This window comes from Vanderwaltozyma polyspora, genomic scaffold (assembly GCF_000150035.1).
Source record: "Vanderwaltozyma polyspora DSM 70294 KpolScaffold272 genomic scaffold, whole genome shotgun sequence".
NCBI classification, from domain to species: Eukaryota; Fungi; Ascomycota; class Saccharomycetes; order Saccharomycetales; family Saccharomycetaceae; genus Vanderwaltozyma; species Vanderwaltozyma polyspora.
Genome location: NW_001834507.1, coordinates 1 through 12,788, shown reverse-complemented (window position 1 = coordinate 12,788; position 12,788 = coordinate 1). Strand labels below are relative to the sequence as shown.

Here is a 12,788-nt window from a genome sequence, read left to right as displayed (position 1 = left end):
GTTATGGATCTCACACTAAACAAAACAAAATTATATGTTGACAATGAACCAGCAATTAAGTTAAGTAAGAATCCAGTAATGCATCCAAGAACTAAACATATCGCACTGAGATATCACAAAATCAGACATGCAGTGGAACAGGATATTGTTGATTTGGAATATGTTAATACAAAAGACCAACAGGCTGATATCCTAACTAAAATTTTAGCTAAATCCCAATTTGAAACCTTAAGAGATGAATTAGTCTCAAATTTAACTACTTAATAAATTAACATACAGAATTAATTTATTATGGAAAGCTTGCATCTAAAGCTTCCGGGGGGCTGTTGGATTCTGGGAATCAGTAGATGACAATCTTAAGTTATCCAGATCTAACCCTATGTCTGAAAGATATACTTTGCTGACAGGAACACATTCAGGGTAACTGTTAGTTTTCAAAAGGTATATAAGCAGACCAGATTTCAAGTTTCTAGAAAATATTTTCTCTTTTCTAATGTTCACTTTATGAACTAAATTATATTTTATATTTTGTATACTATATTTAGAATTTATAAAAAACCAAGAGCTTGAATAAACAACTAACGTATAATTGTACTTATACCTTAGATCTCAGTTAATATATCCACTATCACTCCAGTACAACCATGTCCCACCCTGATCAACAGTCCAATAACACTCACCTATTCCAATCTCAAGAAATAGGTGCCGTCCTGGTTTCGAACCTGCGCAAACAAACATACCACTTTTTTATTCAGGCGATGAATTATTACTGAACTTAAATTTATTAGTAGTTGATGGAACTCTTAGATGTTTATTTTATATGACGAAATTTAATTGAAGTTAGTTTTTTAATATTTATATTTCTTACTACATTTGGAGCTTTCAGTCACTAATTGGTTCTATTAAAAGTTGTTCTAGAAGTATATTCAATAAAAACATTACAAAATATTAAAATACATAGTATTTACAAGTTAAATAGAATTAATATATTGAGAAACATGTTTAATATTGACCACTATTTATGTTACAAAGTACCATAACGTTCCAAACACTAGGATCTACGTTTGTCCAACCTGATTCCCACGGTTTTTGTCTGTAGAAACATCAACTAGTCCTAAAATGTTGTTCCTTCGGCCGCATCTCTATATTAGTTTTTTACAACTGGCTGCTTGGCTTCACTAAGCGAAGATATTTTCGGCTTCTGCCTCCTGAAGGAAGTAAAAGTAAGTAGACTATTATCAGATTAAGTTTTTCTCGGGTCGGTGCTTTTGTTTAGTGCGATCTGAGTAAAGCGAAGGAGAGACGAGTTGTAGCGTCGCTTTATAGTCTTTGAGAAGGGCCGTAACAAAACAGTTTTTCTCGGGTCGCTGTTGTTTGTTAGCACAATGATTAAGCGTGGTTGTTTAGAGTAGTTTTTCAAGATTCCGTAGTTCAGCTGAGATGATGATAATTTGTGAGAATAGTAAAGCGGACTCGGGGATAAGCATTAGGGAATAAATTTCGACGGAACTGAAAATTTTTTCGTGTTTTAAATTTTTCTTGTCGAGATAGAATATTAAAATAAACAAACAATATTGTTTTGATATGCGTATGAATATTTATTTTGTAATATATATATATTTACAAGATATTTGTTGTTTATAGTCTATTGGTGTGTTATTTTAGCTAAACATGTTATATATATTCTACTTAGTTAAGATCACTACAATCTCCTTAACAGATATTTATCATCAAAAGAATAAATTAACTAAAGTTTTCAAATTATTATTAAAAATGTCCTCCGTTCCAACTACCACATCTAATATCATTACAATATCTGAAAGATACACAATCATTGATAGATTCTTAATCCACACTGAAAAGAAGAATGGAAATGTCATTCGTAAGATTGTTGATGCTAATTTTCGTAAAGGTTTTATTAGGGATGATGAAAGAACAGAAATTGAAAAATATGACTTAATCAATTTAGATGAATTACGTGAAACAAATAAACATTCTGAAATGATTCCTTGCTACTCAACCGAATTGTTTGATTATTGTGACACCATTACAAGACGTTACTATTGGGACAATAGGAATTTAGTATTGTTTACAGATCGTAGTAAGAAGGAGAAAGAAAGAGAAACTAAAACTTATACGGTCATCCCACTTAGAAAACGTCATAGTGTTATCAAGTATCTCTACTATAAGAAGATTAATGGTGCAGCTATTTATTCAGAACATTGCTCTTTGACAACTAATATCAATCGTGTTGTGACCGATTTTTTTACGGAATTTATGAATGTATATGAAATGGATATTTGTGATAATGATTTAAATATCTTAAAAGACTTTGGTGAATACTATTTTGAAATGAAAAAAGAATCAATTAATATTTTGAATGAAATGTATTCTAATGTCAGAAAGAATAATGCCTGTATAGAATCAACTAGTTCTTTTTCGAATCCTGCTAATCGAGAACCATTCCCAAAGAAGTTGACCGGCAATACATTAAAGTTATATGGAACAAGGTTTGCCAACTTCCTATATATGATTGAGGTATTTCCAAGATTAGAATTAACTAAAAATATACCTATTCCTTCTTATGATTGTTCTGACAATCTAATTACCAAGATTAGTAAAATATTTTATGCTATTATTACTGGTGATGTAAAATATAGGGAATTCCTACAATTGATGATCCGTCTATCCTGTTTTGATTGGAATAAACCATGTAAGAGGTTACCTCCTACTATATCGTACGAGAAGTTTCGGTATTTCTTAGATTCCTTGAAATGTTGGACAGCTTACGCAACTCTATTCCGTAGTGTTCAATTAAAGAATATTTCAAGTACGTTAGTATTATTTACATCTTCTAACGACTCTGATCAAAGCATGACCTACTGTTTAATTAAAGATACTTATAAGAATCTGCTCAAAGAAATAACCGATGTTTCTGGACATTTCTTTATACCTCTAGGTCCTGGGAAATATTTGTTAGATGGTAAGGTATTTCAAAAAGAATATTTAGTTGATCTTTATAGCGACGCTAAACATTTGTTCGATAGTAAGTTAAAAGATCTAGGTCATTATTACAAAGATCTTCTAGATATATCTGTGGTGGCAGAAATGACAATCAAATCCCCCAAATGTGTTCCCTTTGAAAGAAGAGATCAGCCAAAGATAAGTATTACTGATTTGTTTAACAGAGATACTAAGTTATCTGTAATTCCAACAATTGGTTCCTATACTGAAGATGATAATAATAGAATAATTAATCTTATTGTCGATTGTCTAACTTGTTTAATGTTGATGATCTACATTTCATCTGGTGGTCCATATAGGTTTCCAGAAATGAGAGTACTTAAGTTTGCTGGTAATGCAAGAAATCTGTTCATTAATCCTGTTGATAAAACAGTTGAGCTCATTACTACTTATTCAAAAAATAAATCCCGTATTCCTATATGCAAGGTCGTCGATGAGTTGGCTTCAGACTATATTATCTACGCAATTTTGGTTTTATTTCCCATTATGCGTCTGCATAGTCATGAGATGAACTATGTTATGAATCGTGATTTACTAAATGAAATAAGTTCAGAGAGTAACTTGGATCCAGACGTTATTAATCTCACACCTCAACAAGATTTAAGTGATGAAGAATTCACTTCTCAAGTATTAGATTCTTATTTATTTGTTGATCCGATTAGAGGGACTTTGATCGATTATAATAAGTTTAGTTTCCTTATTAAACACTATCCTTCATGCGAACTTGAAAACTTACGCTATAATTTTAGGGCCTTAAGACATGCAATTATTGGTATTCAAAGATATGAGTTATCTGTCGATGATACCGGTATGCGTATTGATCCAGCAGTCGCAAGACAGGCTGGTCACTCTTTGTCGACAGACATCCAGAGATATGGCGTTAATTCTACGGGTATGGCAGGATATCAAAATACCACAACAACAATATATGGATATTTCATTTCCAAATCCTGGATAAAATTACTGGGTCTTGGATATGAAGTTTCAAATTTGGTTCCTAAAGATGTAAAATTAAATAAAGAGAAGCCTAATTTCCTAGTAAGTGGTAACATGAAAGGCATTATTGCTAAATGTGATGAAATTTATGGAGACTTATTTAAGATTAAACCAGAACAGATGGAACTTTGTGTTGATGTTTGTTTTGGTTCCTCTGATATTATTCCAGTGCAAGCACTTCCTGGATTTGGTAAAACGGCTATTTTTGAAATACCTTTAAATATTATTTCCACTAGCAAAAGGAATAAGCATTTTGTTTCTTTTGTATTTGTGCCATATAGCTGTCTTTTAGACGATATTATGGATCGTTTTAAGCTGTCTGGTACTTTGAAAATTGGTGAAGTTAAAGATATTCTGCGCAATCGTGGATTTTGTGGTGAATCAGAGCTTACCTGTGACGTTTATTTTGGAACTTTTCATGACTTCGGAAAAGAACAGTTCTTGAATTTAATCAATAATTGGTATGACATTTTTCAGAACACTATACTTGGTATGGTGATTGTCGATGAAGCTCACAATCTTGTTTGTGAACAGGAATATCGTATGGACTCTTTTTTTAATATTTCTAATATCTGTTTTGACAAAGCTTGGAAAGTTTTACTTCTGTCTGGTACTGTCGGGAAGAGTATGATGGGAGAAGTGACTAAATTTTTGGGATATAGGCAAGATTTGACCTATGATGTTACTGATAACAAAAATATTCTTTGGTATAATTTTGTTAAGAATGTTCCTTTAAGTAGAATAGATAAGGAATTCATTCTTACTAAAGACAGATCTGAATCCATTACTTTGACTTTGCAATTGGTTGAAGGAATTATTAAGAGTATTGATAATCCCAAAATCATTCTTGTTCGTAAGGAAAGGGAAATGGTGGAGATTATAAATCAAAATTTGGTTAATAACAATATTTCTTCTTGTTATGTTCATGGAAAATTAACATCTGAAGAAAAAACCATTTCATTCAACAGATTCAAAAAGAACAAAGAAAAAAAAATTCTTGTTGGAACTAAATTGGTTTCAGAAGGTATTAATATTCCAGAATTGAAATATGTTATTTTGGTTAATTATCTTCCTCAAATTCACGAATATATCCAGACTGCTGGAAGAATTAGAGGGGAGAGTGCATGTATTACACTGTGGAATGAAGCATGTAGAGATGAATTCTCCATCAATTCCAAGTGTATCGTGAGCCAAATGAGTAGTTTCTATGGTCTAGCAAATATATCTGAGCATGAATCTTGTTGTGGTTCATATAAATTTTTGAATAATAATAATAATGATAGGTTGTTGGAAGTGTTAGGTAAGAAGAAGGGAAAAAAAATTAACGGGTTGATAGAGGAAAGAAATGAAATTATTAAATCGAGTGTTGAGGAAGTTATTAGAAAGAGAAAATTTTGTACATCAGGAACGAATGAAATGATTCCTTCAAATAAAAAGTTTCATAATGAAATGGTCAAAAATAATATTAAAGTTACTTTGAAAGAAGATTTACATGCAAAATTTAAAAATGCACGTAATATTTTTGAATTCTTAGGAATTACTGGAAATTCTAAGTCAGCTTTGATTGCTGATGGTGTCGAACAATCCTACTTTGATTTTCTTCTTTATGATTCTGATTTTGTTTATTATGATTCTGATTTATGTTCTGATTGTACAGGTACTGATGGTATCTGTTACTGTTGGGACAAAAAATTCACTCTAAAGCAATGTGGTATTAGCTGTTTTGCTTTTATGAAAATGGCTATGACTGATGAAATGTTTTCAGCTAAAATAAATAAATTAACGAATTCAAGTCTATTAGAAAGAACACTATCTTTTGTTGAAAGAAAATCTTCCATGAAAGAGTTATTTAAGACAAATCTATCTGGATATTGTAAATTTGTGACCAACGGGAATATTCTCGAAGTGAATAAATCTCTTGATTTCAGATTAATTGTATCAACTTATAACTGGCAGTGGAAAAAGCTTAAGGATGAAAAGTTAGATGTCTTTTGGTATTTCTATGATGGGTCATGTCGTGATGCTACAACATTATGGGACGAACCATATGAAGTATATTATAGGAAACTTGTTCGATCGAAATTCAGCGATTATGCAAGCGTTTCATTTAAGGCCACTGAGGATACCAGTTTTAAATTTTTTAAATCACTATTTAATTTCAAAAAAGTTAGTGAATGTTCAAACTATAATGAAATTGAAGATATGAGGGAACGTTCGAAATTTGGTAATATTGACTTAGATTTGTTTGTTATTGATAATAAGAAATTTCTATTGATGATACTTGGTCTCTCTATAATGTTACATCTCGAAACATTTTGAACAACTTCTATACCCAGTTGCCTAATGTAAAAATGTTCCACCAGTGGATGAAACTACAGAGGACCTGGATAAATATTAAAACATTGAATTTGCGTAATGTCAACATATGTCAGCCATTATATTATTATTATCCTAAATTTGTATTAGAACTCAAACATCCTAGAAAAAATACTAGTTAAGTTTGTACTGGAGATATATTAACTGTGTATATTAAAATTGATTTAAATCTTTGTTGTGATGTCGATGTGTATTACTTATAGGACCATTCATTGTCATAACCAGACCAGATAATCGTGGCAATGCCACGATCCAATGATGTCAGGCTCTGTTTCATAAGGCCATCAAACTCCACCAAAGCTGATATCTCAATTCTAAGCCAAAGTGAAATATTCTTTTTAATATTCTTGTAATTCGTGATTCACCCTGAAAAGATTAAACTTTTCATCTCGCTCACAAAATGAAAAAGTTTTTCAAGGTCGGTGATGTTTGTTAGGGAAGGTATTAAGAAGGTGAAGGCGTAAGGTAATGAGGATGAATGTCGCAGGTAATAGTTAGAGTGGTGATAATTAAAATAGTTGTAGTTAAAGTAGTTGTATTTAAGGTGAGATAATGGGAATTTGCATCGAAGGTAAAGTTGACATGGAGATTAAGATTATTAAATAAAATATGGCATAACAATAAAAGTTAGTCTATAACAGTAAGCCAATTATTCGAGAGAATATTCAATAGTGACAGTGTCGATTGTGAGCGCAGATTCGAAACCAACAGGGTGTATGTATCCTTGGATAGAGGAACATCAGTTGGGGTAGACTGTGTACCAGATTGAGACATAGTTAGGATAGTATAAACAAATTATTGATTGGATTGGTTCTAAGGTATAAGTACAATTATACGTTAGAAACCTCTAAAACTGTTGTTCTTACATATCATTATAGAAAGAATAACTAAAGGGTGAGAATAGTTTTATTAACATACAAAACTATCCCTATAGATGCCTTACCAATTCCATCCAATTGGTCTAATTATATGCTGATTTGTTGTTTTGCTGGTATACTGGTTTGCATCTATTGATTCCCAGAATCCAACACTGGTAAGAGAAGTTTTGCAGAAGCAGCTAGGTAAAATTGAGTTGGAAGTACCTATGATAAGCATTCCTTCAATGTTATAAATTTATAAGACATCTATAAGAAATATGAATATAGTTAACACAGAATGATATATATTTGATTATCGTACTTATGTTGGGCTTAATTAGAAACTGAGAAGCAGAAATAGAACATAATAGAAAAAAATTATCGTTCAGAGGCTATTAGCTGAAACTTAATTCAGTATGGACTTATTATAGAATTGCATTTTCTGCAAGATCCATATCATCACAGAATCCCATTTATACCAATTTTAGTCATATTACATCATGATTTTGTTTAATTCGCTATACTATTAATGATGTATTAATTGGCGTTCTAACCAGGAATTTTGCAACTGTATCATTGCATAGGTAGAATGGGGTTTAATCCATGTGTAGTTTAATTTATATATTATGTACTATATATATATATATATGATAGAGATATTACCATAAACATATTTCAGTTTACTCTTCGACTGTATAAGCTAATTCGTGTATTTGAGATGAAATATTGAGATAGAAAGAAAAGACCAATTGGCCAGGTAACAGAAGAGAAGAGGGGGGATGAGAGGACGGGGAAATATTAAGAAGCGGCCCATATTATATTTATGATTGAGTTCTGAAATTATATGTACAATTTTTCAAGTGAATTCTTTGTGGCAGAAATATACACATTGGCAGCAGGATCCTGGATTCTAGGAAGACATTGGATTGTTATTGAAGATTTAGTATTGAACAGAAACATATACCTTTTGATAAGTTGCAGTGTTAGCATCTAATACATATCGAACAGTTCCATGTTATTAGATTATGTGTGTGTTAACATATAACAATGGTACAATTACTTCCATACGATTTTATTGTTTTAGAAAAATGTCGAAAACCTGAATTCGAATTGCATCACCAATGAGATATTATTGCAAACTGAAAATATTTTTAATTTCTGTTAATGTAATTTATAGCATCCAAATGGTTTTTTCTTCATAATTGAATTAATAGTTTTAATTAAATGGATCAAGTTGAATTTACTTCCTTCCCAAATTAGTGTTGAAGTAATATTCGTATTATATTTCAGATTTGAAATATTTATTTTACCTTACCACAATTGATTAAAATATTATGCTAATTTGCCTAATATTAATGTTAGTGATTTATTTCGGTATCAAACAGTCAGTGCATTGAAATATAAGTATGCTTTAAAGTTCTATTTTATAAAAATTATTCCTTTTTTGGATGGAAGTGGTAGTAGAATTGGAATTGGAAAAAATACAAATGTTAAATGACAGAATATTAGATGTTTGGGGGAAGGAATTGGTTGAGGAGGTAAGATTGATAAATGTCACATTGTATTATAATCCAGGTGGAGCTCTAATATGTATGGATTATTTGGTTATGAATATTCCGTGTAGTATATTAGACTATATAGTAATATTTGGTGATATTATGATGGATATTAGAATATTGTATTTGATAGGGGAGTACCAACTCTTCTAGAATATGAAATATGAACTTGTAACTCCCATGTTATTCACAAAACTTAATCTATTAACCAATCAAATAATTACATTGGATTTTGAAAATAAAGTCCATTCCTTTGTTTATAGACAATAAATATTAGAACGTTATTTAATAGATTTATATCACGATTATTAATAATATGAATATTCAGAATATGAAAGTTATATAACCAATTGAACTTTTTTTCGAGAAACAATCACTCTTGGGAACCTATACTATTAGTTGGTATTGACTTTTGTGTTTTGGAAGATGTTTAGCATTAGAGGCATAACCCGCAACTAATTAGAATAATTATATGAAATGTTTAAGCTATATAAAGTGATAGTTATTTCTCTTAATAAAACTATTACTACTAAGATATATTTAATATTACAGCTCATTTGGTATTGAAATTAGTGGTAGGCAAAACATATTTTACAATACCAATCACATTATTAAATGTTTATTAAGTTCAAAATATTTAAATATAACATATGTCTAAGTGAAGGATTGATACACCAGAATATGAATACAATGTAGCTATAGTATGCATTTTAATTGGAGATCTGTATATAAAATAACAATATACACTTTCTTAAAATTATAATTATGACTAAATTGGTGGTTGGTATCCTTTTGCTTCTATATATTAGATAGAGTTTATGATAGTTAAATCACTTTTATATAAATATATTACAACTTACAGCAAGCATTTTACTGTAGAAAATTGGTGGAGGCCTTATTATGCTGTCTATCTGTAATGTCTTATTTGACCAGTATTTGGTAAGTTTTAATTATTATATAGTTGTATAGTTAATTTGGTGTACATTAGAATAAAGTCAGTTATTCATGTATTCTAGAGAAACTTAATGTGGAGATCTGTATTAGAGAGTAAATATACTACTAATTAATAATGTTACTGATGTTTTCTTTATATGCAAGTTAGCATACTAAATAATATACAATAATATACAATAATAACTCTTTATAGCAATAAATGTAACTGAAGCTAGTTTTGGCAATTGTTATTCTAATTATTCCATTGAATCGCAGTAACCTTACTATTTAGGTATAACTGCACCTCTATTAAAAACACGGTGATATAATTTATGACATCCTTATGTGATAAGGATTTGGTATTGATTACGCTTAAGTACAAAGGGATAAAAAAATTCAAAATGATGAGATTTATGTTTTGTTAGTTTTATATTTAGTGCTATAAATATTATTTATTATCAGTTGGATAAAGATGAAACTCATATAAGAAAAAATATTACAAAATATAAAATTGTATTTTGAACTAAAAATTGTAAAATTATTTATATTAATATATAAGAAAGAGAAGAGTTATAATAAAATAAGTTGAATTATACAAGTTAATTTTATGAATAGATGTAAATTGATATAATGCTATTGAAAGTATATTAAATGAATTAGTTCTGTGACAGAAAAATGGAAATGAGAATGGTAGAAACTGATATTATTCTGGTTTGAATTTCTGTTAGAGGGATCTTAAAATCTTATGAGGTGGGAATATATATAATTTAGTGTGTTTTAAATTATATATGATAATAATATAAGGTAGTTTAATATCCAGGTGTCGAAATAGATACAACAGTATAATGATAGATACATATATATAATGATAGATCAGTTATTATAACTTGTAGTAGTACCAATATTAGAATGTGAGTAGGAAGATTGGGATAATTATTTGTGTTGATTTAGATTATTGAAATAAATGAGATAGTAGATTATTATTTTGGTGGGATATATGAGTTTAAGGCAAATGTGAATATTAGATTGTGACAGTGGGGATAAGAGGAGATAGAGTTGAGATGGTGAAAAATTACAACCAGATCTGAATTCACAAGCATCGAATTGTGTATATTAGATTTTAAATTGAGCAATTGGAGTTACTATTACATTTTTAATTTTAACAAAATACCATAGTTAAGGCGAGAGTTTTGTCTTTTCATCTGAAATATTTTACTATGGGAAAATATATTTCATAGTGCGAGAAGAATCCCATAGTTAAGGCAAGATTTTTATATTTTGGGCAGAATTGCTTTATTATAGGAAGAAATCTTATTTTGTTCTTAAGGCTGGATAAAGTAAATATGCGTAGGGAAGTATTAGGTAGTATTTTTCTCGGTTTGGTATTATTTTTTTAGGATGGATCTGGGGACCTATATATTATTCTTGATATTCCGGCAGAGCCCATAGTTAAGGCGAGTTTTTTGTATTTGCGGCAGGATGGTTTTACTATGTAAAAATATATTTTGCAAATTCCGACAGGATAAAAATGTATTTGCGAAAGAGTGCAGTAAATATACGCAGGGTAATATTAGGTAGTATTTTTCTCGGTTTGGTATTATTTTTTAGGATTGATCTTGGTTAGGCGAAATGGATGGGAGAGTTGGTATTGTTTTTTAGGAAACGTGATATGGAACAGATTTTCGCGGGTCGGTGTTGGTCTTTAGGAAACGTGACAAGGAAAGAGGTTTTTCCGGTTCGGTCTTGTTTTTTAGGAAAGGTATTTAGTGCGCGACGGTGTATATAATAAGGATGGTTAAAAAGGATAATGTTTAAGATAGTGGTAGTTAAAGTGATGGTAATAAAAGTGATGGTTGTAGTTATGTTGCGGTAATGAAATTTGACTACAAAGGTAAAGTTGACATGCTGATTAAGATTATTGAATAAAAAATATTTTTAACAATAAAAGTTAGTCTAATTCATTAAACTGATGGTTAGACACAATAATCATTAGTGACAGTAATATAAAACATGAACGAGTTGAGATGGTGAAAATCTAAGACCAGATATGAAATCACAAGCATTGAATTAATAATATCAGATATTAGCTTCGACAATTGGAGTTAGTTTAGGTACTAATTGATGGGGCCTTAACTGCTGAGGTAAGGTCGTACAAAGTGATCAGATTATTGAATAAATATAATAATGTTACGCTACCATATTATAAAATGATTCTCTGCAAGTGGTTCTAAGAATATACGTTTGTGCGTTTATTTCTAAATGACCCATTCTGTAGATAATACCGTGTTACGTGATCCCATCACTATTATGTATTTTTCAATTTTTTACGGAAATCCCATAGTTAAGGCCAATTTTTCATAATTTTACGGAAGTCGCTTTATTATGTAAAAATATTTTTTCAGGATTTTATGGAAATGAAAATATAATTTTACGGAAGTCTAATAAATAAGCGTAGGGAATTATTGGGTAGTATTTTTCTCGGTTTGGTATTATTTTTTAGGATGGATCTTGGTTGGGCGACATGGATGGGAGTTGGTATTGGTTTTTAGGAAACGTGATATGGAAACAGGTTTTTCCGGGTCGGTATTGGTTTTTAGGAAACGTGATATGGAAACAAGTTTTCGCGGGTCGGTGTTGGTTTTTAAGAAAGTTATTGAGTGCGCGACGGTGTATGTTAATTAGGATGGTTATGGACAGTAAATAATAAAGTGGTGGTAGTTAAAGTAATGGTTGTTTAAAAAGTTGTAGTTAAGTTGAGATAATGAAATTTGACCACAAAGGTAAAGTTGACATGGAGATTAAGATTATTGAATAAAAAATATTTTTAACAATAAAAGTTGGTCTAATTCATTAAACTGATGGTTAGACACAATATTCATTAGTGACACTCTGATAAAACATGAACCAGTTGAGATGGTGAAAATCTAAGACCAGATATGAAATCACAAGCATTGAATTAATAATATCAGATATTAGCTTCGACAATTGGAGTTAGTTTAGGTACTAATTGATGGGGCCTTAACTGCTGAGGTAAGGTCGTACAAAG

At 30.3% G+C, this 12,788-nt stretch overlaps 2 protein-coding genes across 2 annotated transcripts; both read left to right on the top strand.

Moving 5' to 3' along the window:
* On the top strand, positions 1-264 carry Kpol_272p2 (Ty1/Copia family ribonuclease HI; the record flags this gene model as incomplete). The annotated part of the gene is made up of 1 exon (XM_001642265.1): positions 1-264. A coding segment is annotated over one exon (264 nt), but the record flags the coding sequence as incomplete, so codon positions are not given.
* A 1,407-nt stretch (positions 265-1,671) lies between these two features.
* Kpol_272p1 (uncharacterized protein) lies at positions 1,672-6,339 on the top strand (the record flags this gene model as incomplete). The annotated part of the gene is made up of 1 exon (XM_001642264.1): positions 1,672-6,339. The coding sequence occupies one exon, from the start codon at positions 1,672-1,674 to the stop codon at positions 6,337-6,339; it is 4,668 nt and encodes a 1,555-aa protein (XP_001642314.1).
* Between the last annotated feature and the right edge of the window lie 6,449 nt (positions 6,340-12,788).